Source organism: Rhinolophus sinicus, linkage group LG11, assembly GCF_036562045.2.
Source record: "Rhinolophus sinicus isolate RSC01 linkage group LG11, ASM3656204v1, whole genome shotgun sequence".
Lineage (NCBI taxonomy): Eukaryota > Metazoa > Chordata > Mammalia > Chiroptera > Rhinolophidae > Rhinolophus > Rhinolophus sinicus.
Window position 1 is genome coordinate 28,753,587 of NC_133760.1, and position 22,277 is coordinate 28,775,863.

Below are 22,277 nucleotides of genomic sequence, written 5' to 3' on the forward strand. Positions count from 1 at the left end.
AAAACAACCATCTAGATAGATGTTCAAGGGTGAATTTTTAAAAATTAAATATATGTCCCCTTTTTTTGGTAGGGAAAACCACTCATTGTGGTGGGCAAGCCTTTTGAGACAGATGAACCTGGGGTTTTTAGTTTTTGTTTTGTTGTCAAATGATCTGCAACTGAAATATTTTCCTCTGTAGTAGTTCTTAACTAGCTGGGCATTCCACTGCGCCGCTGTTGTCACAAGGTCGGTGGCCATCAGCATTGCAGCCCACAGACTGGGGAGTCCCCAAGATCTCTTTAATGGTTCCAGAGAGTTCTATAGCTAAAGATCGGTGCTGCATCTGTTGACAATGTTGACAATCTCATCAAAAGTGATTATTTCCACTGTGCTTAACACGTTGCGTACAGATCACGAGACTCTTCGTTTTTTTCTGAGCCATGCGTTAAGGACAGATAACGAGAATTCTCGTTTTTACTGTTGACTCTTTTTACTTTGCACATTTTATTGAATTATTTGTGTTTCGTTAATAACAAAGGAAGCTGCTTTCTGCAGTATCACACCAGGAGGGATTACTAACATCATAGGTGAGTAAATCCTAAAAAATTCCATAGAAAAACAATAAATGACATAGAAGCATTTACGCTTTAAAGAGAAGAGTGCATTTTAAAGTACTTTCTTTTAAAAACCTGCCAGAACAAAGGGGTATGAGGGATTTAAACCCCGCCGTACGCAACGTGTTAATGTTTTTTTGCTTCTTTCTGTCTCTTGGTGGTTCTTTGAGGGCTTTGATGATCAGGGCGGAGGCAGAAGGTACCACCTCAGTCTGGGCCTGTCTGTTCTAAATAGTCAGTTTCACTGTCATCCTCAGACCCTTCTAATCACTGGTTGCTTTAGCAATGTCATCACCAATTGTTTTTGGAGGCAGACCCCCCTCCCCGTCTGACAGGTCTTGGGGGCCAGGGCAGATGTGGCACTGACTTCCCCATGGGTGCACCTCAGGTATACGACTTTGATCTCATTGGGGTTGATCTTGGGCGGCATGGAAGAGGCGGCTGGTGCTGGATGAACCCGGATTCGGGAAGACCGAAGAAAGGTACACCCTGGCCTCCTCCAAGCTGAAAGCTGAGAGTGACTGGGTTTTTTATCCAGGTTCTAGATGTGAAACCTTAGGAAGATTACTTAACCTCAAGGAGCCTCTGTGAAATGGGGTGACACTACCTAAGCTCACAGGGCAGTCATGCAAAATAAACGAGATGAGGGGTGTACAATGGCCAAACAAAAGGAAGCTTCTCTATCCTCCTCCCCACAAATCGGGCAAACAGTGCTTTATACGTGATGACTTTTTTTTTATGATCACTGTTATGGACTGAATTGTGTCCCCCAACCCAAGTTCATAAACCCCACTTTGAAGTCCTAAACCCCCCCTTTGACAGTACAGCAGTCTCCTCATCTGCAGTTTCAGTTACCCACGCTCAACCATGGTCTGAAACTATTAAATGGAAAATTCCAGAAATAAACAATTCGTAAGTTTTAAGTTGTGTGCTGTTTTGAGTAGCGTGTGAAACCCTGCGCTGTCCCACCTGGGATGGGAATCATCCTTCTGTCCAACGCATCCATGCAGTGTGTGCAGTACAATATTTTGAGAGAGACCACATTTGAGTAACTTTGTACAGTATTTTATTGTAACTGTTCTATTTTATTATTATTGTTAATCTCTTACTGTGCCTAATTTGTAAATTAAACTTTATTATAGGTATGTAGATGTAAGAAAAAAACAGTATATATAGGGCTCAGTACTATCCGCGGTTCCAGGCATCCACTGAAGGTGTCAGAACGTATCCCCCATGGATAAGGGGGGGCCACTACACTCTGAGGAACATATCAAACAGGACACTTCTCCTTCCAAATATGGCTGAAGAAGGCTAGAAAGTGACTTCAGGGTCTTCTAGGACAGTGCTTCTCAAACTTTAACGCGCGCACAAATCACTCAGGGATCTTGTGAAAATGCAGCTTCTGACCCACAGGTCTGTGGTGAGGCTGGAGAATCTCTTTCGAACGAGCTCCCAGGTGAACCTGATGCTGGTCTGTGGGCTTACACTTTTGAGTAGCAAAGTCCTGAGACTGCAATGTTATTTCCCCACTGAAAATATGTGGTCATTCATTCATTTAGACACCGACTATCAAATGCCACCAGGCACTGTGCTAAGTGCTGAGGATACATACAACAGAGTCTCTGGTCTTAAGGAGTTCCTAGTCCAGTTAAGGCCCTAGCCTAGGGGGCTTCTCTGAATTCCACAAATCAAGGGCAATGTCTAATACAAATCAAACCCAATTAAAAACAAAACCTTTATAGGACAGCTTGCAGAGTGAGAGCACTTACATAAGTTGTGCTGGAGGTAACAATAATGCTGAGCTAAATACCTCTCTATTCAAGGGCTCAACAGATGATTCAAGCTACGATAAAACCAGACATTCTTAAGAAGCAGTGGTTGACAGATAAAGCTGGGTGTCAATGTGGCTTCAAAGACTATAAAACCCAATGGACATGGCGCCACGTCCATACATCAGCTCTGGTCTACTCGGTATAGCGATACTCATCATTAAGACTTGCTAACAGCATTAGCAAGAGCCAGGGTATAAACAAGCAGCAGTATGAAAAGAGCAGTTAAGAAAGTGGTGTTTGATGAGAAAAGGCGCTAGGTGGTTTTGGACACACTGAATGTTAGAACCTAAAGAGAGGGTCCTCTTAGCAAAGTGTAAACTCTTTAGTTGAGGAGGAAACGAAAACTCAAAGCAGTTAAGACAGTGGTCCTCAACTGGGGCAATTTTGCACCCTCGGGGGACATTCGGCAATGCATGGAGACATTTTGGGTTGTTACAACTGACGGAATGCTACTGGTATCTAGAGACCAGGGCTGCTCTAAAATTCCTGCAAAGCACAGCGACAGCACCACAACGAACGATCTGTCCCAAAATCTCAATAGTGCTGAAGTTAGGAAACCCTGAGTGAAGACATTTGCCAAGGCCAAAGAATGAGTGTCACACATGGACTAGACTCCAGACGTCGACAGCATTCTACTGCGATGCAAATGGTTTCAAATCTGCACTGTCCATTGGAGTAGCTAACAGCCGCATGTGGCTATTGAACATTTGAAATATGGGTAGGGTGACTGAGGAACTGGATTAAAATTTTTTATTTTATCTTTAATACTTTAAATATACATAGCCACACATGGCCAGTGGCTCCCCTACTGGACAGGGCAGAACTACACCCTATTTCCTGATTCCTGGACTTCAGTTCTTCCAGTTTTACACCCTGCTTCTTCCCACCTTTCTGAAAATCACCGACCCACTCACCTTACTTTATCACAAAGATCTGACTAGGAAAAACTACAAATGCAAAAGAATAGCAGAAAAATCTTAACAAAACATTCCCAGTTAAAGCCCTTGTTTTGTACACTGGGAAATAAAACAATGTTAGATCATAGTTACACCGACATGTAATAAGACTGCAGAAGCAATAAAGGTCAAACTACTTCTATTTTCACTTGCGGAGAAAGGTGATATGACAGAGATAAAACAAACAGCCCTCTGAGCCTTGAGATTTTGAAACTGACTTCTCCACTAGGTCACCTAACAGTCCCTTCCACTTCTCAGAAGCTGAGTAAGAAATGAGGCAGGTCAACTCATTAACAAATTCTCATGCTTCCCACCTGCCTCCCATCACAGAGGCCACTCTCTGATTTGCTGGTGTTGACGGAGACCACACTGAGGACGCACCATATGCCAGGCACGGTCTAAGCCCTAAGCATGCATCATGTCGCTTCCTTCTCACTGCAGCCTCAACCACTGCACATACATTACTGTCACTTCATTCTCGCAGCAGGCCTTTGGGCACCAGGAGGTTAAATAACTTGGCCCAAGTCACACAGCCAGGCAAGAGCCAAGATGGGATTCCCAATATCCTGCTCTTGAGCACCACGCTAAGGGCTAAACCTGCGGAAGCAACCTTGGCTGGTAAGGGAGCTGTTCCCTCAGGGAGCCAGGGCCGGGTCCCGCCTCCGCTCCCCACGCCCAACCCCGGGTGCCCGCGGCTCTTACTTCTCGATCTCCAGCGCTGCCACCTTCCGCTTTTCGTAGAGCTTGTCATTGAGGGCGCGCACGATGTTGGGCGTGAGGGGCGCGAAGTCCTTCTCGGGGTTCATGGTGACAGCTCCGGGAGCTCCTTGGAGCTCCGCGGCTCCTCAGCCCGCGGCTGCCCGGGCCGCGCCGGGAGCCAGGGAAGTCTGCGGCTCCGCGCTGCCTCCGGCACCGGCTCATGGGCCACGCAGCCCCGGACCCACCTGCCTCGCTCCGCCGCCGCGCGCCGCCTTAGAACCAAGGCCTGGACCCCGCCCCCGCCCACTTGCGCCCAGCTACCCTACGGCTCACGCGACTCGTTCCCGCCCGGTGCCGGCAGCGCTCAAGGGGCAACGGCCATGTTACTCGGATCACATGACTCCGTAGCAGCTTCCGCTTTCCGCCTCGAGGACCCACCCCTCGCCAGCCACGCCCCAATGCTGGCCGCTGTGGTTGGCCACGCCCTCCAAGGCTCCACCTCCCCTGTGTCCCCCTTTGCCTGAGTCTGCTTTGCTCAGCGGGGGCGTGTATCACTTGAGCTCACATACCTGCCCCAGGTGGGCTCGGGGCGTAGTGGACTTCTGCAGACTTTCCGGAGAAGCGAGGGGCTCTTGGAGCCTGACTCACTTCGCATAATTTATTCAATAGTTACTGAATCCAGTGGTTCATTCACTATTTAGTCACCAGTCAATTTCGCATATACCAATAGCTCCCAAAATGTAGTGGGTTTTCACCATATTCTCGCCACTTGAACTATTATTTAAAAAATATTTTTCTCAACTCACTTAAAATCTTCAATTTCTACTTTATCCTTGCTTATGCCCTAAAATCATGGGTTCGAAGAGTTGTATATTTTTCTAAAACATATTAACATAAATTCTCAAAAATAGTACTACCTGTCTACCACCTAAAATCTCGTACCAACAGTGGCTGTCACCCCCACCATTTTGGACTTGGGATGAATTGACCATACCTGAAGGGCTAGGTTACAGACAGGAGAAGCCCCAAATCTATTGGGTCTGGGTCTCCAGATGGATCTACTATAAAGCAGCCCCTCCAAGTGCTTTGAGTATCACGCTAGATGATGGAACAAAAATTGAAGCTATGTGGTAAATTTTTAAAAAGCACTTTATAGACACAGTGAAGCTAAAGATGTAGTAATAGGGAGATACATCACAGTTCCTTATCGTGTGCTTCCACAGTGGACAGGGACTTAGCACAACAGCTAGACCACAGTGAAGCCTATTAAATATGAACATAACAAGCGGTGATACTTTCCTCTAATAAGTGAAAAGTACACCCATCACGCTTACAACAATCTTGATAATGGAGTATTATCCTCAGTCCATAGAGGATACCAAGTGAGGGGCTATGGTTGGCAGAATTCTAAGATGGCCCCCAAGATTCCCACCGTTTTGGGTACATGCCCTGTATAATCCCCTCTCCTTGAGTGTGGCCAACACTTGTAAATATGAGGGGCTGTCGCTCTAACTTACTGTTTTATGTAGCAGAGGGATTTTGCAGATATGATTAAGGTCCCTAAGTTGACTCTGAGTTGGTTAAAAGGGAGATCATTCTGGATGTGTCTGACCTAATCAGGTGAGGCCTTAAAAAGAAATTAGAAAAGATTTGAAGTGGGAGATTGTCCTGCTGGCCTTGAAGAGTAAACAGTAACAGCAGTGAACTGTCTATGAGGGGCCATGTGGTAAGGACCTTAGAGTGGTCTCTAGTAGCTACGTAGGAGTGGTCCTCTGTTGTCAGTTGCCAAGAAAATGGGGACTTAAGTCATATGGCTGCAAGGAAATGGATTGTGTGCGTGTGTGTGTGCATGTGTGTGTGTGTGTGTATTTTTTACAGTGAAAAATTTTTATATTTAGAATTAGCCAGCTGGACTCAGTTTAGATGATCCCAATTTTGTTGGCATCATAGCCAGAGCCAGTTGAACATATGCCTTCTTCTCTCCATCAGTCCTGATCAGAGGATTGACCTTGGCCATGTCAATGTCATGGAGCTTCTTCACAGCCTGTTTGATCTGGTGCTTGTTGGCCTTGGCATCCACCATGAACACAAGTGTATTTTTGTCTTCTATCTTCTTCATGACTGACTTGGTAGCCGAGGATATTTGGGCTGCCTTCAGAGCCACAGTGTCTTTGGCCTTCACAAGGTGGGTGACATGCGGATCTTCTTTTTTAATTTTGTGGCTGTGGACGCCTTTCAGCACTGCTTCCTTTGCCTTCAAAGCCTTCATTTTGGCTTCAGCTTTGGGAGGGGCAAGGGCTTCCTTCTGTGCTTTTGGTGCCATCTTTGTGAAATAGTTATCAACACTCTTGAAGTGGGTCTTTCCCTAGTTCAGCCTCCAGATGAGGAGGCAGCTGGCTGGCATCTTCATTTCAGCCTGGGGGGACCCTGAACCAGGAAGCCAGTTCAGTCCATTCCTGAAACTGTAAGATAAGAAATTTGTGTTGCTTTAAGCTGCTAGGTTTGTGGTAATTTGTTATGCAGCCATAGAAAACAAACACAAAAGCTAACCCAAAACTCAGTAAGTCACAGAAGAATCATGTCTAGAAAAATCTATGAAAAATGTTTTTTCTATACTGGTGTTTTCACACCTTTTAAAACTTGCCAGAACAATGGGATGAATGAAGGTGGGTTCACCAATAACCTGAAAACTACACTAAATATAGACTCATCTTCAGAGAAAATGTATTGCTAAATGGTTTCTTCTGCTTCTTATCTTGATACCAAGTAGCACTGATAAGGACATTTCCAAATGTCTTGCAAGGTTTATATCTAGGTTTAGATGATGCTTGATGAAAAACAGTGAAAAAAATCAGATCAGTGGGAATGGTGTGGATCTATTTCTCCAGTGTGTATTCATTTCCACTGGACCTATATTTAATATAGTATCTCATCTGTTTCTTTTGCTGTTTGGTTTGGCTTTTTCTTAAAGGTGAACCAAATTCCTCAAAGGTCATAATGTGATACAGTTTCTAATAATTGAAACAGTAAAGAAGTGTGGTTTTTTTTTTTTCTTTTTACCAGAAGGAACTCTTTCCTCCTGAAATCATTCTGGACAAGGTTGCTAAGAAATCAATTTCTTACTCTGAGCCCCAACCAATGCTTTGTCCTACATTTGCTCTGACCGCTGGTGTTTTAGCCAGTTTTCATACAGCTTCCTCCATCTTTTCCTCAGTCTTAACAAGTTACAGACTAGGTTTATAACTGTTGAAAAGTGCCCCTTTTGAAGAAAGTGGTGATGGGACAATTGCTCCTTCACCCCCAGCCATGCCTCTGGTGAGTGGGAGGGAGAGGGACATTTTGGGGAGGGCCAATTTAATCAACGAGGCCATAAGCAGAGTTGGTGAGACACCTCTCTTGGGCTCTAATGAAGAGCATTAGGGCTGTGGGTTCAACAAAGGCTCGAGTTCTGCTAGTGGCTTTTAAAGCAGGGCTCTCAACTGCAATGTGCACACCATCCCCTGGAGATGCCATTACAATGCAGATTCTGATTCAGTAGGTAGGTCTGGGGCGGGGCCCGAGATCCTGAATTTCTAACAAATTTCCAGGTGGTGCTGATGCAAGAAGGCTGAGGCTTCAGAGCTGTGCTGAGGATGATGGGATTCTCAGGCCAGCAGCAGCAGCATCAATGGGAACGCTCCGCAGAGATACAAATTTTCGAGCCCACTCAAACCTACTAAATCAGGCCCTCTGAGGGTGGCGCCCCTGGAGTCTGGTTTAGCAAGCCCTGTGAGTGATTCTAATAGACACTAAAATTTGAAAACCACTGGTTTATTCAGATTGTGTACTTGCTAGTCATACCACAAGCTCGTTGCTCTCTGCATCTGCTCAGATTGTTGCTTAGTGCTTTCTTTGCTCCTTTAACCATTGGGTAAATCTGTCATCTAGTTCTTTGTTTTTACACCGATTAGTAGCATCTTTAGTGGTAACAAAAATCAACTATTAAGTGTAGGTCTGCAAATATTTTAGAAAAAGCTTCATTTGGTCCTAGGTGTGTGTAGAGTGTACTGGGCTGTATAAGAGTATAAAGGCTTGTTAAAATCCAGGTTTCTGGGACACATCCTTGGAGTTTCTGACTCAATAGGTCTGAAGTGACCCAAGAATCTCTTTTTTTTTAAAAAGATTTTATTGGGGAAGGGGAACAGGACTTTATTGGGGAACGGTGTGTACTTCCAGGACTTTTTTCCAAGTCAAGTTGTTGTCCTTTCAGTCTTAGTTGTGGAGGGTGCCGTTCAGCTTCAAGCTGTTTTCCTTTCAGTCTTAGTTGTGGAGGGCGCAGCTCAGCTGCAGGTCCAGTTGCCGTTTCTAGTTGCAGGGGGCACAGCCCACCATCCCTTGTGGGAGTTGAACTGGCAACCTTGTGGTTGAGAGGACACGGTCCAACCAACTGAGCCATCCCAGAGCTCAGCAGCAGCTCAGCTCAAGGGGCCATGTTCAATCTTAGTTGCAGGGGGCGGAGCCCACCATCCCTTGTGGGACTCGAGAAATTGAACTGGCAACCTGTGGTTGAGAGCCCACTGGCCCATGTGGGAATTGAACTGGCAGACTTCGGAGTTAGGAGCACGGAGCTCTAATGGCCTGAGCCACTGGGTGGGCCCCAAGAATCTCCATTTTTAATAAAATCTCAGGTGATGCTGCTGGTCCGGGGCCATTTTGTGTGTGTCTTCTTCTTCTTCTTTTTTAGTTTCAGGTGTACAAAACAATGTGTTAGACATTTACACCCCTCACAAAGTGATAACCCCCCAATCTACTACCCTTCTGATAGCTAATATAGCTGTTACAATTCCATTGACTATATTCTCTATGTTGTACTCCACCTCCCGTGACCACACACACACACACACACACACACACACACACACACACACAGAGGAGGCCAAGAAAATGTATACACATTTTAAGAAAGGAAAAAATTGTATTAAAATTATGCTGATGGTAACCACTGTGAGCACCTCTTGTAATTGCAGAAGTCAAACATGACTTGTATTCATCTTTTGTTATAGATATATTTTGAGTATTACAATTTTAATATAGTTTTCCTTCTTAAAATGTGTATACGTTTTTTTGGCACCGTGTGTGTGTGTGTGTTTGTGTGTGTGTGTGTGTGTGTATTTAATTATAGTTGACATTCAATATTATTCAACTTCAGCTTCAGGTGTATAGCACAGAAGTTAGGCACCTACATGTTCAGGAGCCATTTTTGAGAACCACTTTTTTGGAGCATTCATTCCCCAAAGGCCATGTTCTTTCATGCCTACACCCACTCTTGCAGGGAGGCTGTAGGGGATGAGAAGGATGATGGAGGTGGAGGCAGAGGAACCCTCTGGCATGGGTGCGTGCTGCAGAAGCAAATCCTCTTTAAGGCCAGTCTTTAACCACCTCTCTGTGAGCACTGCAGGACCCAGGGGAAGAGTCTGGGTTGAGGCAGATGCCCCATTCCTCCTGGGAGGTGAAGCATCTGTAGTGCTTTCTCTCTGAAGACAGTACCTGACTTTGAACATCACCCTTCATGTGCATACAAATGGCTGCAGTTTAACCATATCAAACTGGGACATGGTCGTCCCCTGGAGGAAGATTCCTGACTCCATTGCAGAATTAATGGCCAGGTGGGTGTCTGATCTGTAGCACTGGTTCTCAACTTTGCTTACAAGTTAAAAAGAAAAAGGATGCCCACCTTTCCCCTCCCCCATCACCACTCCCCACACCAATTAAATCAGAATTTGGGGAGTGGGGGGCCTGGACCAGAATTAGGTGGTTTTCATGTGCAGATGGGTCGAGGATCACTGCTTTGCAAGCTGAATACTGTGCACAGGCCTGGGGTGGGAGTGGGGAACGGGGGTCCCAGTGAGTATTTCTCCAGGACCCAGCCTTCAGCGAGCACTTTCTGTGGGAGCAGAAATGGGATTCAGAGATGGAGGGAGCGTCCCTGGCCCTTGTTCCTGCAGTGATTACCCGAACGTTATATTTTCATTGCTTTGAAAAGAGTGACTTCTTTGGATTTTATGTGAAAGCAGAATGAAATACCACATCAAAATAGTCATGTCTATGGGCTCTTTAAGCCATCATGGATTTTAAAAAGAATCCACGATGTGCCCCAGTGTCATGACCTGCTAAGTGCTGTACAGTAGAAGGTCATGAGTGTGATACCTACGTCATCTTATCAAAAATGGGGATTAGTACATAGTACTTGAGCTTTGGGGGTATGGTAAGAGACTAAGTTCAGAGACTTGCCCTTGCAAAGTAAAATGTTGCTCTGTTTTGTGTAGTTACCACATTTAATGTGGAATACATCTATTTCATACATATATCTGGAATACATATAATATGGAAATAAGTGCCCCTATAATTGAAGGAGGAGGCTAAAACAGTGTCTTAAGAATTCTGACTATTTTCTTTATTTTTCGCCAGGTTAGAACAATACATAAATATTAAGGCTGAGGAAATGGCTTTTTCTTGATGCCGCTGCCCCTGGTTACCACTAAAGGGTGATACCCTTCAGATAATAAACCCATTTAACCCATGTTTCTTGGCCTTCCCCGGGAGGGCACGCCACAATCAGCTTGCTCGTGATGGGTGTTTTGCTGCCTGATAGGTTTCCTTCAAAGTAGACTGTGATGTTGTTCATCTTCTTGGGCCGCACGGAGTCAATGGCACGAATGGAGAAGGCTGGGTTCTCCACGATGAAGGAGAAGGTGACTGTTTGGTAGAAGACGTTCTTGAAGGGGATGACTATGCTGTACCCGGCTCGGATCACGAAGGGACCTTGTGGCTTGGGAGGTAGAGCCACTCCGAAGAGGGGGATGCTATACTCCCCGCCTGTAAGTGATGACAGGCTCAGGATGCCCTTGGTCTCCCCCAGGCGGCTGGGCTCAAAATAGATTTCCACACTGACTTCCGTGCCTCCCTGAGCCCCCGGAGCTGCGCTAATGACCTTTTCGGTGTGGAAGTCTGGACAGTCGGTCTGAAAGGGAAACAAAGGCACTTAACTCACACGAGATCCTGAAAGGCTTACAGCAGCTCAGGTCCATCCCCAGGCCATCCATTCTCAGCCAGGCAGGTTATAAAACAGCCGTGCCCTTGTGACTCCCTTGAAGGGTAGGTATTACTGATTATTATTCCTATGTTATTATAAAGAAACCGAGGCCAAGAGATGTGAAGTAACTCGCCCAAGGACACATGGCTGGCTTATGTTGGCATAGCAGTCAGTGGTGCTGCTCCCCCATATCAGGCTCTTCTTTCCTTCCATGCACAGGGAAGACCAAACATTCTGAATCCTAATGGGTGGGTGAGAGTAGTCCTGGATTACTAGTTGTGAGCAGAAGTGAAAGGTGTCACTTCCACACTAGAGCATTCAATTGCCAATGTACATCCCTGCGGGGTCTTTTCACCCCTCTGGGTCTATGACTGGAAACATTTGAGATGGTGGTTGCCCTTCAGCCTGCATCCTTGAGTGGCTGTGATGAGCAGAGTACCCTGCTGACCCTCACTGGATAGACAGCATGCACCTTTGTGGTTTTAAGCCATGGAGATACCGGGGCTCTTTGTTACTACAGCATAACCTTGCGTCTCCTGACTGATAGGACTGATGAAAAGCCTATGCCTCTTGACGGTAGCCATGGGACCCCTGATGTTAACTGGGCACGTGGCCGCCCAGTGTAAAGGCTACACATCCTAGCTCCCCTTGTTGCTAGGAGTGGTCCTACGCAGTTTTGTTCAATGGAATGTGAGTGGAAGTGGTGTTTCCCCTGTAGCTGGCTAGAATGCGACGTCACTGTAAGCCATCGTGGTCTCTGTAGATCACAGCTCTCTGCAGAGGGAAGAGCCACGGGGCAGGAGTCTGGGGCCTGACGGCATGGAGCTCCTGCTCTTCCAGCTGACACTGCTCAGGCCTACGCTGTTATCTGCGAGAGGACTAAACTTCTATTTTGTTGTCAGTTCGGGTTTCTGTTTCAGTAGTTAAACCTATATTCCAACTGATACAGTAGGTAACATATATGGGGCATTTACTATGGGCCAGGCTCTAGGGAAATGGTTTTATATACATACTTTAAAATCCTCACAGCAATCCTATGAGGTCAGGGTATTATCACCATTTATAGATAAGCTTAGAAAGCTTTAGTACGTTATTCACACAAAGAGAAACGGGGAAGCCAGGATTCAAATCCAGGTCTGCTGGCTTGCATAGGCTACACTCATGACCACCAAGTTCTGCTGTCTCCCTGTGTTGACCACTAAGCATGCAGTGGGAAGCAAAACTCCCCCCACCCCCACCCAGCTTAAGATAGAAAGCCTTTTAGAAGAACCTAGGCTTTGCACTGTTTATTTTCAGCTGGGAGTTTCCAGGTTAGATGAAGCACCTGACTCCCCAAGTTTCACATTTCTGCACCCCCTATGTCCTCCTCCCATCATTTGTGAGGTCAGACTTCAAAAATATGTGAAGGCAAGAGTGGGGCGGAGGGTGGGGCAGGGGCTGCTCACCCTGCAGTAATATTCTGTCTTCTGCCGGGTATAATTGATGATCTTGGCAAAGACGCTCTGGCCGCTGCCAAGAACGGCCTGGCAGTGGACAGGCTTTTCAGGCAGTGCTGGCGTGGCCTTCAAATTAAGCTCATACTGGTAGTAACCCAAATCACTGTTGTGCAGAATGAGTCTCCCGAAGGTTTCTCCAGCTCGCAGGGGCTGGAATTCAAATGAGAATGTGCCCTGCAAGGGAAGACAGAGGCTCCTGTGATGCCGAAGTCCCACCCATCCCTGCTACCCAGGGACCTCAGGACAGGCTGGTGATAGAGATGGTGCTTCAGCAGCCCATGCTCACACTCATCTTGAGCCTGGGAACCTCTGTCCAAACCAGCCCACTTTTCCTCCTCGGTACCCCTTCTAACTTTCCCTATTCCAGGTGTTTCTAGGTCTGGAATCTCTTTGAATCTAAAAATGGATCCCCTCTTGAGAAGCACACTATGGACCACTGCCAGGATGGGCCTGACCTCTGGGATGCAGAACATGGCTGGAGAGTCCCCACGGGGGCCACCAGGGGACCCCTGGCAGCCAGGGTCATACCTCGGAGTTGGCAGGCACCACAAACTGGGAGGGCAGGCTGATGTCGGGCACCCTGCAGTCCGTGGAGAAGGTCACCGAGTAGGGTAGGGGATTCTCCACCTTGATGGAGGCCGATGTACTCTGCCGGATGGGGCTCACCATCTCGATGGTTTTGATGACACCTGAAGGGATGACCCTGAAACTCACCACGTAGTATAAGAACTCGTTGGTCGCCTCGTTTCGGAAGATCACCTGAGTGCACAGGGAGAGTGGGAGGAAGCCGGGCAGAGTAGAGGGGTTAGCTGGGGGTCCTTCTCTCTGCAAGCAATGCCTGGGTACCAGGCTGACACGTACCTCCCAGCCTCGCTGAATTCCTGCCAACCAGCCTTTCTCTTTAGGTATTCTGCTCTGGCTCCTCCCAGGTGAGAGTATGTATTACATAGCCTGAGTGAGATTTAGAAGAGGCCAGAGCAGCACTGTGTAGTGCTGCAGGTGAAGCTGTCCACACTGGCTCTGGAGAACAAGCGAGCACTCGAGAGAGGTTCATGCTGCAGTGGATTACCCTCCTATTCCTGTTTCTGGAATTGTCAATAATAATATAATAATAATAACAGCATCTAACACTTACCAAATGATTACTGTATGCCAGGCACTAGAAGAACTCGTTTAATTCACACAATTTGTAAGTGACATTATTATTCTCCTCACCTTTTCTTTCTTTCCTTTTTTTTTTTTTTGGGGGGGAGGGCACAGCACACAGTGGCCCATGCAAGGATCGAACCAGCAACTTTGGTGTTATTAGCACCACGCTCTAACAACCGAGCTAACTGGCCACCCGACCCCACCATTTTTTTTGAAGATGAAGAAAATGAGACTTAGCAACATGAGTATCTTGCCCCGGGTCACGTGCAGAAAAGTGTCAGAACCAGGATTTGAACCCAGGTGGGACTGACTCCAGAGCTCACACCTGGAACTGAAGAATATTGTCCCCTCTCCTCTGCAGCTGACTTGTTATCGACAAGCTGCTCACCTGTTTAAGTTCTTTTCCCAGATGACTGATGATGTTGAGCATCTTCTCAGGTGCATATTGGTCATTCACAGACCTATTTCCATGAAGCAGTCTATTCAAGTCTTGTCCCTTTTAATACTTCGGGTGGTTTATCTTACTGTTATTAAGCAGTAATAGTTCTTTACCTATCTGGCTTTTTACCTTCAACCTCTTCCTGTCTTTAGATTTAGAGTGCTTCTGAACCCTCTGCTTTGTCATTGGAGTGTTTAGTATTTTACATTTAAAAATAATTATTTATATACTTGGGTTGAAGTCTGCCCTCATGCTATTGCTTTTCCATTTGTCTCATTTTTCTCATTCCTCTGCTGCGACTTTCCTCCCTTCTGTTGGATCAATATGTAATCTTTTGGAATGTATTTTATTTCCTCTACTGGCTTTTTAGCTATATTTTTAAATAACAGGTTTTTAATGGTTGCTCTAGAGCTGACAACCTGAAGTTTTAACTTGTCAAAATTTAGAGTCAGTATTTTGTCACTTTCCACTTGACAACTGACCCTTTACGCTTCTTACTCATACTTCCCCCTTCACAAATGTAATTACCTTACTAACGTATAATTTCATTGACCTCTCCACCCCATCTGTACTTTTGACATCATATCTTTTTATTTCTATGTACATAAGAACATCCACTTTACAAGGTTAATTGCTATAAACTGTCATTTGCCTTTTAAAGTTATAAGAAGAAAAACATAGAGTTTAATATTTACCTGTTATTTACCATTTTTAGTGCTCTCTTTCCTTCCAGAAGACCCAAGTTTCCATCCGGTATCGTTTCCCTCCAGACTGAAGAATACCTATTAGCACTGTAATAATGCTATGCGGTCTCTAAGGCAAGTCTGCTTGTGATGAATTCTCTCATGGCCCTTTATCTGAAAATGTCTATTTCACTGTCAGTTTTAATAGGATATTTTCAGTGGATAAAGAACTCTAGGTTGAGAGTTTCTTTTTCTTCCTGCACTTTGCAGACGGCTTCCATTATATCTGAAGAAAAGTCAGCGGTCATTCTAATTGCTCATCCCCCTGCTATGTAATTGATTTTTAAAACCTGGTTGTTTTAAGCTTTTCTCTTTCTCTTTGGTTTTCAGCAGTTTTACTATGGGGTGTGCAGGCATAGTTTTCTTTGTATTTCTCCTGCTTGAGCTTTGCCAAGTTTCTTGAATCTGTAAATCACTTTTTTTCCCCTTTTAAATCAAATCAGGGAAATTTTAGCAATTATTTTTTTCAAATAATTTTCTGCCCATTCTCAGTTTCTTCTCTTCGGGGACTCATATTTTTCACATGTTAGACCATTTTATATTTTCTCACAGGTTCCTGAGGCTCTGGTTGTTTTTCTTCAATCTTTTTTCTCTCTGTTCTTCAGGCTGGAAACATTCTATTGATTTGTTTCAAGTTCAATGAATCTCCTCACGTCTCCAATCTGCTGCTAAGCACATCCAATGAATTTTTCATTTCACTTTATTGTACTTTTCAGTTATAGACTATCCATTTGGTTCTTGTTCATCGTTTTTATTTCTCTGCTGAGATTCTTGATCTGCCCACTCATTAAGTCCATATTTTATTTATTTATCAACCTCGTAGCAGCTGCTCTCTGGTAAAGCTCATGTAGTCTCTTCCCATGCATATGCAGCCCAACCTTCAGCCAAGGACTTTGTGCGGAACTCCCACATAGACTTTTGTTCTCCCACCCACTCCGTATCCTGCTCCCTCCTCTCTGGTGCTCTATCTCCACAGTAGAGACCAGCTGTTTCAGCTACACCAAACTCTGATTTCTGTCTCTCAGTTCACTGGGGCTGCTGCACTTTGCTTAGACTCTAGATTACTGTACTGTGGTCAGGAAACTGTCCCGAGGCAGAGAGCCAGGGCAATCATGAGGACTCATAAGTTTCCTTCTCTTTGATGAATTGCAGTATTGTGTTGCCTGTTGTCCAACGACTGAGAAGACTTGCCTCTGATATTTTGTCCAGTTTTATGGTTGTTGTTTTTTTTTTTATGTTGGGAGGACTAGCTACTCCATCATAACCAAGTGTTTTTGATTAAAAAAAACCCTTTTTGTTGTTATTGTTAATTTTAATACATTTACCGTAAAGAGATTCTGTGATCTGGGTTCATTGTGTTTTTTACTGAAGTCTGTATACTTACATTTTAACACATATCTTTATTTATATCTTTCTGTTCACATCTATGGTTTCTGAATATCTCTATTCTCTCCCTATCCTTCTCTATGAGAAAATATCTCTTATTTCCCCATTTGCTTCCAAATGAGTGAGAAAAATTTTTTCATTGCCTTATTTTATTCCTCCCCGTGTTACTTCCTATCTTGAGGTCATCTGAAATATTTCAGATTGCCTTCCAACAATTATTTTAAATTACCTATCAATTTAGTTTATGAGACAGGCACATTAACCAACTAAGTTATGGAGGCAGCAGCCTATCAATTTAGTTTAGATTCTCTTGGATTCATTTAATTGTTTTTCAAATTTTGCTAATTTAAAAAGTTTTAATTTTGTAGTACTTCTTTCAGTCAGGGATTGTGTATATGGGTGGATTACTTTGAGTCCTTGCATGTTTAAAAATGTCTTTATTTTGCCCTTATAATAGTTTTGTCTGGAGAAAGAGTTTTAGGCTGAAAATAATTTTAAATAGTTTGAATAGCTTGCTCCATTTCTTTTTGTATTTCTCCACGAGAAATCAGATGTTATTATGATTATTATTTCCTTTTATTTTCTCTAGAATCATTCAGGACTTTTCTCTTTTACCCCAGTTTTCTGAAATTTTGTTCTCACATATTTAGATGTGAGTGTTCTTTCATTCAACTGGTTTGGCAACTTGGTGGGGCCCTTCAATTAGAAGACCCGGTCTTCCTCCAATAGCCCTGGAAATTTTTATCCAATTATTTTGTAGAGTATTTTCTTCCTTCTATTATCTTATTTTTCTGTTTCAGGAGTTCCTGTGAGATGGATATTAGAACTTCTTGATTTATAGTTTATGTCTCATTTTTACTTTCTTTTTTTAAAAACGGCTTTATTGAGATACAATTCACATTCCATACAATTCACCCATTTAAAGTGTACATTTCAGTGGCTTTTAGTGTATTCACAAGGCACTTATCTCATTTTGTAACTACACATTTATAGTTCAATTATTTGATTTAGAACATTTCATCTCCCCAGAAAGAAACCATATTAATGGGTATTAACAATCATTCCTTATTTCCTCCTAACCCATCCCATCTAGCCCTAGGCACCACTATTTTTCGTTTCTTTAGACTTGCCTATTCTGGACATTTCATGTAAATGAAATTATACCACATGTTGCCATTTGTGACTGGTTTTGTTCACTTAGTACATATGTTTTCAAGATTCATCCAGGTATCGTACTTCATTTCCATTTCTTTGTATTGCCAAGCAATCTTCCATTGTATTTATCTATTCATTAGTTGATGGACATTTGGGTTGTTTCCATTTTTACGAGTATTGTTACCATTAACATTTATGTACAGGTTTTTGTGTGGACATATGTTTTCATTTATCTTGAGTGTATACCTAGGAATGAAATTGGTGAATCATACATATGGTAACTCTATGTTTACCATTTGAAGAACTGCCAGACTGCTTTCCAAAGCAGCTGTAACATTTATACTCCCACCAGCAATGGATCCAGCTTCATCCATGCCCTTGCCAACACTTGTTATTACTTCCTTTCATTCTTGACATTTCTTCGTGCTCATGTGCTAAAAAAGTCTGGTAATATATTACTCAGCTCTATCTCCTAACTTACTAGTAATGTCTTCCTCAGAATCCACTACACTTTAAGCTTCATCTATGTATGGTCTTTTATTCAAAATATTCTATTTTTCATTTCCAGGGTCTCTAATGGATTCTCTTCCACAACAGCCTGTTTCTTATTTCATGGGTATGATTACCTTCCTTTATTCTCTTGAGGATATTTATAATATTCACTGAAAGCCCTCTTCTGTTTGCTTTAATAACTCTTTTATCTCAGGAGTCTTATTTGTTGAGCTGGTTATTTCTGTTTTATGGTGGCTTTTTCCCTTCAGATGGTCTGTGAGTCCTTGATTCTAAGGTTCTCCGTTAGCCCGTTTGTGAGTGTGATCTGAGTGGCGCAGCCTACCTCAGGGATTGCTGGAGAGGAGATGACGTGCTGCAGCGTGGATCTTGCCAGTATCTCTTCTGGAGGGGGGAAATGTGTTCTAGATTCTATTTTTTCACTTTAAAATCTTTCCCTAGGCAATTCCATTCTCCATCATAGCTTTAAATACTATTGATAAATGGGTAATTCTCACATATTGTCTTCAGCTCTGACTTTTCCTATGAGCTACTGATCCATATATGCTCATTTCCTTCAAAGCACTTACCTCATTTTATAATTATACATTCATAGTGCAGTTATTTGACTAATGTCCATCTCCATCACTGGACTGGGTGTTCCATGAGAACAGGGGCTGTGTCTAGTTTTGATCATCGCTGTGTTACTAGCCCATAGTATCTGGCATATATGCTCAGTAGGTACTTATTGAACTAACTAGCTCCTGCGGCGTCTTAGAGTAGATGGCTGAGTTGAATCCTGGCTCTGACCTTACTAGCTACATGTGTTGTGTGCTCAGCACAATGCTGGACACTGTATAAACACTTGGAAAATGGGATATTTTGTTATCATTTTGGTCTGGTATTTGCTGGTCCAGTGTTACCTACTGCATAAGGATTTTCAGGATTCTGTTGCCTTGGAGGCTTGGCATGGCTCTACATGATGGCTGGCTGGTCTTGCAGTCTGGTCTCACCTTAAAGAGGCGGGGAATCCTGAATGCCTTTGCCAGCTCAGCCCAACAGGATAAGGATAGGCTGGCTGTGCAGGACAGCTTCCCTCCCTAACACCAGGATTTGGAGGACAGCTTCTCTCCCTAACACCAGGATTGTCAACCTGAGGTCAAACCTCCAGGGTTCCAGGGCAGTGCCTTTGATGTGTGGATACCTTTGCACTGTATAGTCCTTCCTTGTGGGAAAAGAAGTTCAGCTTGTAGTCTTTCTTGGAGCCAGACAATACATCAATGTAATCAAGGCCCTTTAAGGTGACAGTTAGGTCTGGCTTCTCTGGTTTCAGCATTTCCACAATGACTCGGAATCTGGGGGAGCACAGGAGCACAGGAAGAGCAGATAGAGAAAATTACATCATTTGCCCAAAGGAGAGAAGGAAAGGTGCTATTCTACTCTTGATTTTATGGAAACCACACGGGTCCAGGGTTGTAGCCTTCACTCTGTCACTAACAATAATAGCCACGACCATTTACCGACCACCTATTCTGTGCCAGCTACTGAGTCAGTACTTTGCATGTGTCATAGGCTTTGAACCCCGAGTAGTGATATGAGGTACATACTTGTATCATTACCAGCTCCGTTTTACTAATGAGGAAGTATGGCCAAGAACTAGGATTCAAACTTAGGTCTGGGCCTTTATCCACACTGCTGAGCAGGCCGCCTTCTCCTCCCCGCCTTTGGCTCCTAACAGAAGAGGACTAGGCTGGTTGGCCTCAAGCTCCTCTAGTCCTTGCATTCTACTCTACTCCCACTGCAAGTACAAGATCCAAGGGACAGCCTTCTCTGGCCAGTGGCTTAGGCGATAAGACAGAGCACTCAATAATAACAACTATGATTATTGTTAGGATAGTAGTAATAACAGCTAATATTTGTTGAGCACTTATTTTGTGCCAGGCACTGTCTTGGGAGATTTACAAATAATCAGCCATTCTTAGAACTGACAAGGAGATTCTCTGGAAGCTTAGCGTTCAGGCAGTGCTGGGCCACAGCAGGAAACTTACACTCTTTCAGCCAATGTCCGCCAGGGACCCTGACCCGGGGAAAGGCCAGGCTGGACAATGGAGGTCCTCCCTCTGTCTCCCCTAGTCCACCCCCGTGCCCCACTCCCTCACCTCTGGGGCTTGTTTAGCCAGTTGTTGATTGGTAGGAGCTCAGTGTAAGGCGTCTTACATGGCACCTCGCGAGAGATGACGGCCACAGCTTTGGGGAGCTCGGCAGTCCCATGTAGTGCATACAGCCAGCCGGTCCCATCTGGGAGGGCGAAGAACAGGCTGCCCTAAGGAGAGGGAGAAATGCCATCAGAGTGACACAGAGGTACCTTTATCAGGGATCTCTCAAGCATGGTAGTGATACGGGGTTACTGGAGGCTCTGCAAATAAGCATAACGTTTCTGGAAAGCAGGTTGGTAATGTGTTTGAAGAGCTATAAAAATCTTCATATGTATTTGAACCAGGAATCGTACCTAAGGGAACGTATTGAAGAAAACTCCCTCTACAGGAGAAAGTTACATACGTACATACACATATATATTAAAACCATGTATAATATGAAAATTTGGAGATAACTTAAACATTCAACAGCTGGGGAATGTTAAATAAATTATGGAACTCTCATTCAATGAAATATTAAAAATGGTTATCACGAAGAGTACCTAGTTAAATAGAAAAATTCTCATGATGTAATATAAAGTGAAAATAAACAGAATGAAAACTCAAGTATCCTATGACGGCAGCCAAGGCTGTATCTGAATAAGGATTCGTAGTGAAGATACTAGAAGGTAAGGTGGAAGATTATAGCTTCTTTTTTGATTTTTATTACAGTCACTCTGATGTTATTTCTGCAATTAAGTTAAATAGTAATTGCTTGATGCTTAGTCCAAGACTTCGTTTCAGAACTGAGCCTCTGGTTCCAAGATGATACCCTACACATGAAAACACATGGACAAAAAGGAAAGCTTTGGACTTGATCATCTGCATGATCCCCCATTGTTCCGACATGATTTTTGGGGCCCCTTCTTGTTCTAACATTGTCTGAACTGCCAAACTGTCTCCGAACCTCTCTCATGCAACTCCTCCCTCCAGCCGTGCCAGGAAACTGATGAAGGGGAAGGGAGCTCAGCCCACCTGATGCTTGCGGTTCTCCACGTTCATGACCCGGGGCCTGTACGTAATCTCGTAGGGCTTGTTTTGCTGATGAGGCTCCAGAGTGATGAACTCGGGCCCCTCCCAGTGCTCACCCTCAAAGATGGGGTGCAGATTCCAGGTCTGGTTGGTGCGGTTTGAAAGCAGGATGGTCTGTGTGTGCTTGGAGCGCACCTGGCAGGTGAAATTTACCACCTGGAAGAAAACAGGCACCTTAAACAGGAAGTGGAATTTACAAATCTGGAGTTCAAGGCAAGGTTCAGGTTGGAGAGACACATTTGGGAGTTGTCAGTGTAGTGGGTGAGATGGTCAAGTAGTAAGTGCATTGCGAAAAGAGAAGGATTTAAGGACTAATTCCTGACTGGTATACTTCAGAGTTAAGAAGAACCAGAAGAAGAGATGAGAAGGAGCAGATAATCAGGTAGGAGGAGAATCAGGAGAGGCTAGTATTCTGGAAACCATGTGAAGGAACTGTTTAAAAGAGGAAGTACTTGTTCAAGGTGTCAGATGCTACCAACAGGTCAAGTGAGATAAGGGGTGAGAACTGGCCATTGAACGTAGTAATGTGGACCAATGTGGTATTGGTGTAAAGAGAGTCACACAGATCAGTGGACATGAGTAGAGTTCAGCAATAGACTCACATGTGTATGATCAATTAGTTTTTGACCACAATGCAAAGGACATTCAGTGAGAAAGGATAATCTTTTCAACAAATGGTGCTAGAACAATTGGCTATCCATATACACAAACAAACAAACAAACAAACAAATAAATAAATAAATTGAATTTTGATCCATGTTTTGCATTACACACAAAAATTAACTCTAAGCAGATTGAAGATCTAAATGTAAAACTTGTGTCCTGAATATATAAAGAGCTCTCAAAACTCAGTAATAACAAAATGACCCAATTAAAAATAGAAGATTTGAACAGACACTTCAACAAAGGATATATATGGATGACAAGTACCTGAAAAGATTCTCAGCATCATTAGTCATTAGGTACTCATTAGAGCTGCCATCAATATATTAGGAAAATGCAAATTAAAAATCACAATGAAGGAGGAAAAAACACACA

The 22,277-nt window shown here is 44.0% G+C and overlaps 2 protein-coding genes and 1 pseudogene across 8 annotated transcripts in view; all 3 read right to left on the reverse strand.

Moving 5' to 3' along the window:
• Positions 1-4,492, reverse strand: part of VAC14 (VAC14 component of PIKFYVE complex) — a 94,214-nt gene extending 89,722 nt beyond the window's left edge. Inside the window, exon 1 of one of the 2 annotated variants that reach the window (XM_019757655.2) lies at positions 4,087-4,492. In XM_019757655.2, coding sequence (XP_019613214.1) covers positions 4,087-4,190 — 104 coding nt within the window. In that variant the 5' untranslated portion in view covers positions 4,191-4,492. The remainder of the gene's footprint in view (positions 1-4,086) is intronic. The other variant, XM_074314600.1, reaches the window with a different exon arrangement.
• On the reverse strand, positions 161-1,137 carry LOC109461434 (large ribosomal subunit protein uL11; annotated as a pseudogene).
• A 6,009-nt stretch (positions 4,493-10,501) lies between the features above and the next one.
• The window catches only part of HYDIN (HYDIN axonemal central pair apparatus protein), a 288,791-nt gene continuing 277,015 nt past the window's right edge, over positions 10,502-22,277 (reverse strand). For 5 of the 6 annotated variants that reach the window (XM_074314603.1, XM_074314605.1, XM_074314602.1 and 2 more), the window contains 6 exons: positions 21,183-21,395; positions 20,172-20,335; positions 19,217-19,367; positions 13,180-13,410; positions 12,601-12,825; positions 10,502-11,083 (listed from right to left, as the gene is read on the reverse strand). In XM_074314603.1, coding sequence (XP_074170704.1) covers positions 10,601-11,083; positions 12,601-12,825; positions 13,180-13,410; positions 19,217-19,367; positions 20,172-20,335; positions 21,183-21,395 — 1,467 coding nt within the window. In that variant the 3' untranslated portion in view covers positions 10,502-10,600. Of the gene's footprint in view, positions 11,084-12,600; positions 12,826-13,179; positions 13,411-19,216; positions 19,368-20,171; positions 20,336-21,182; positions 21,396-22,277 lie in introns of those variants that run through there. The other variant, XM_074314606.1, reaches the window with a different exon arrangement.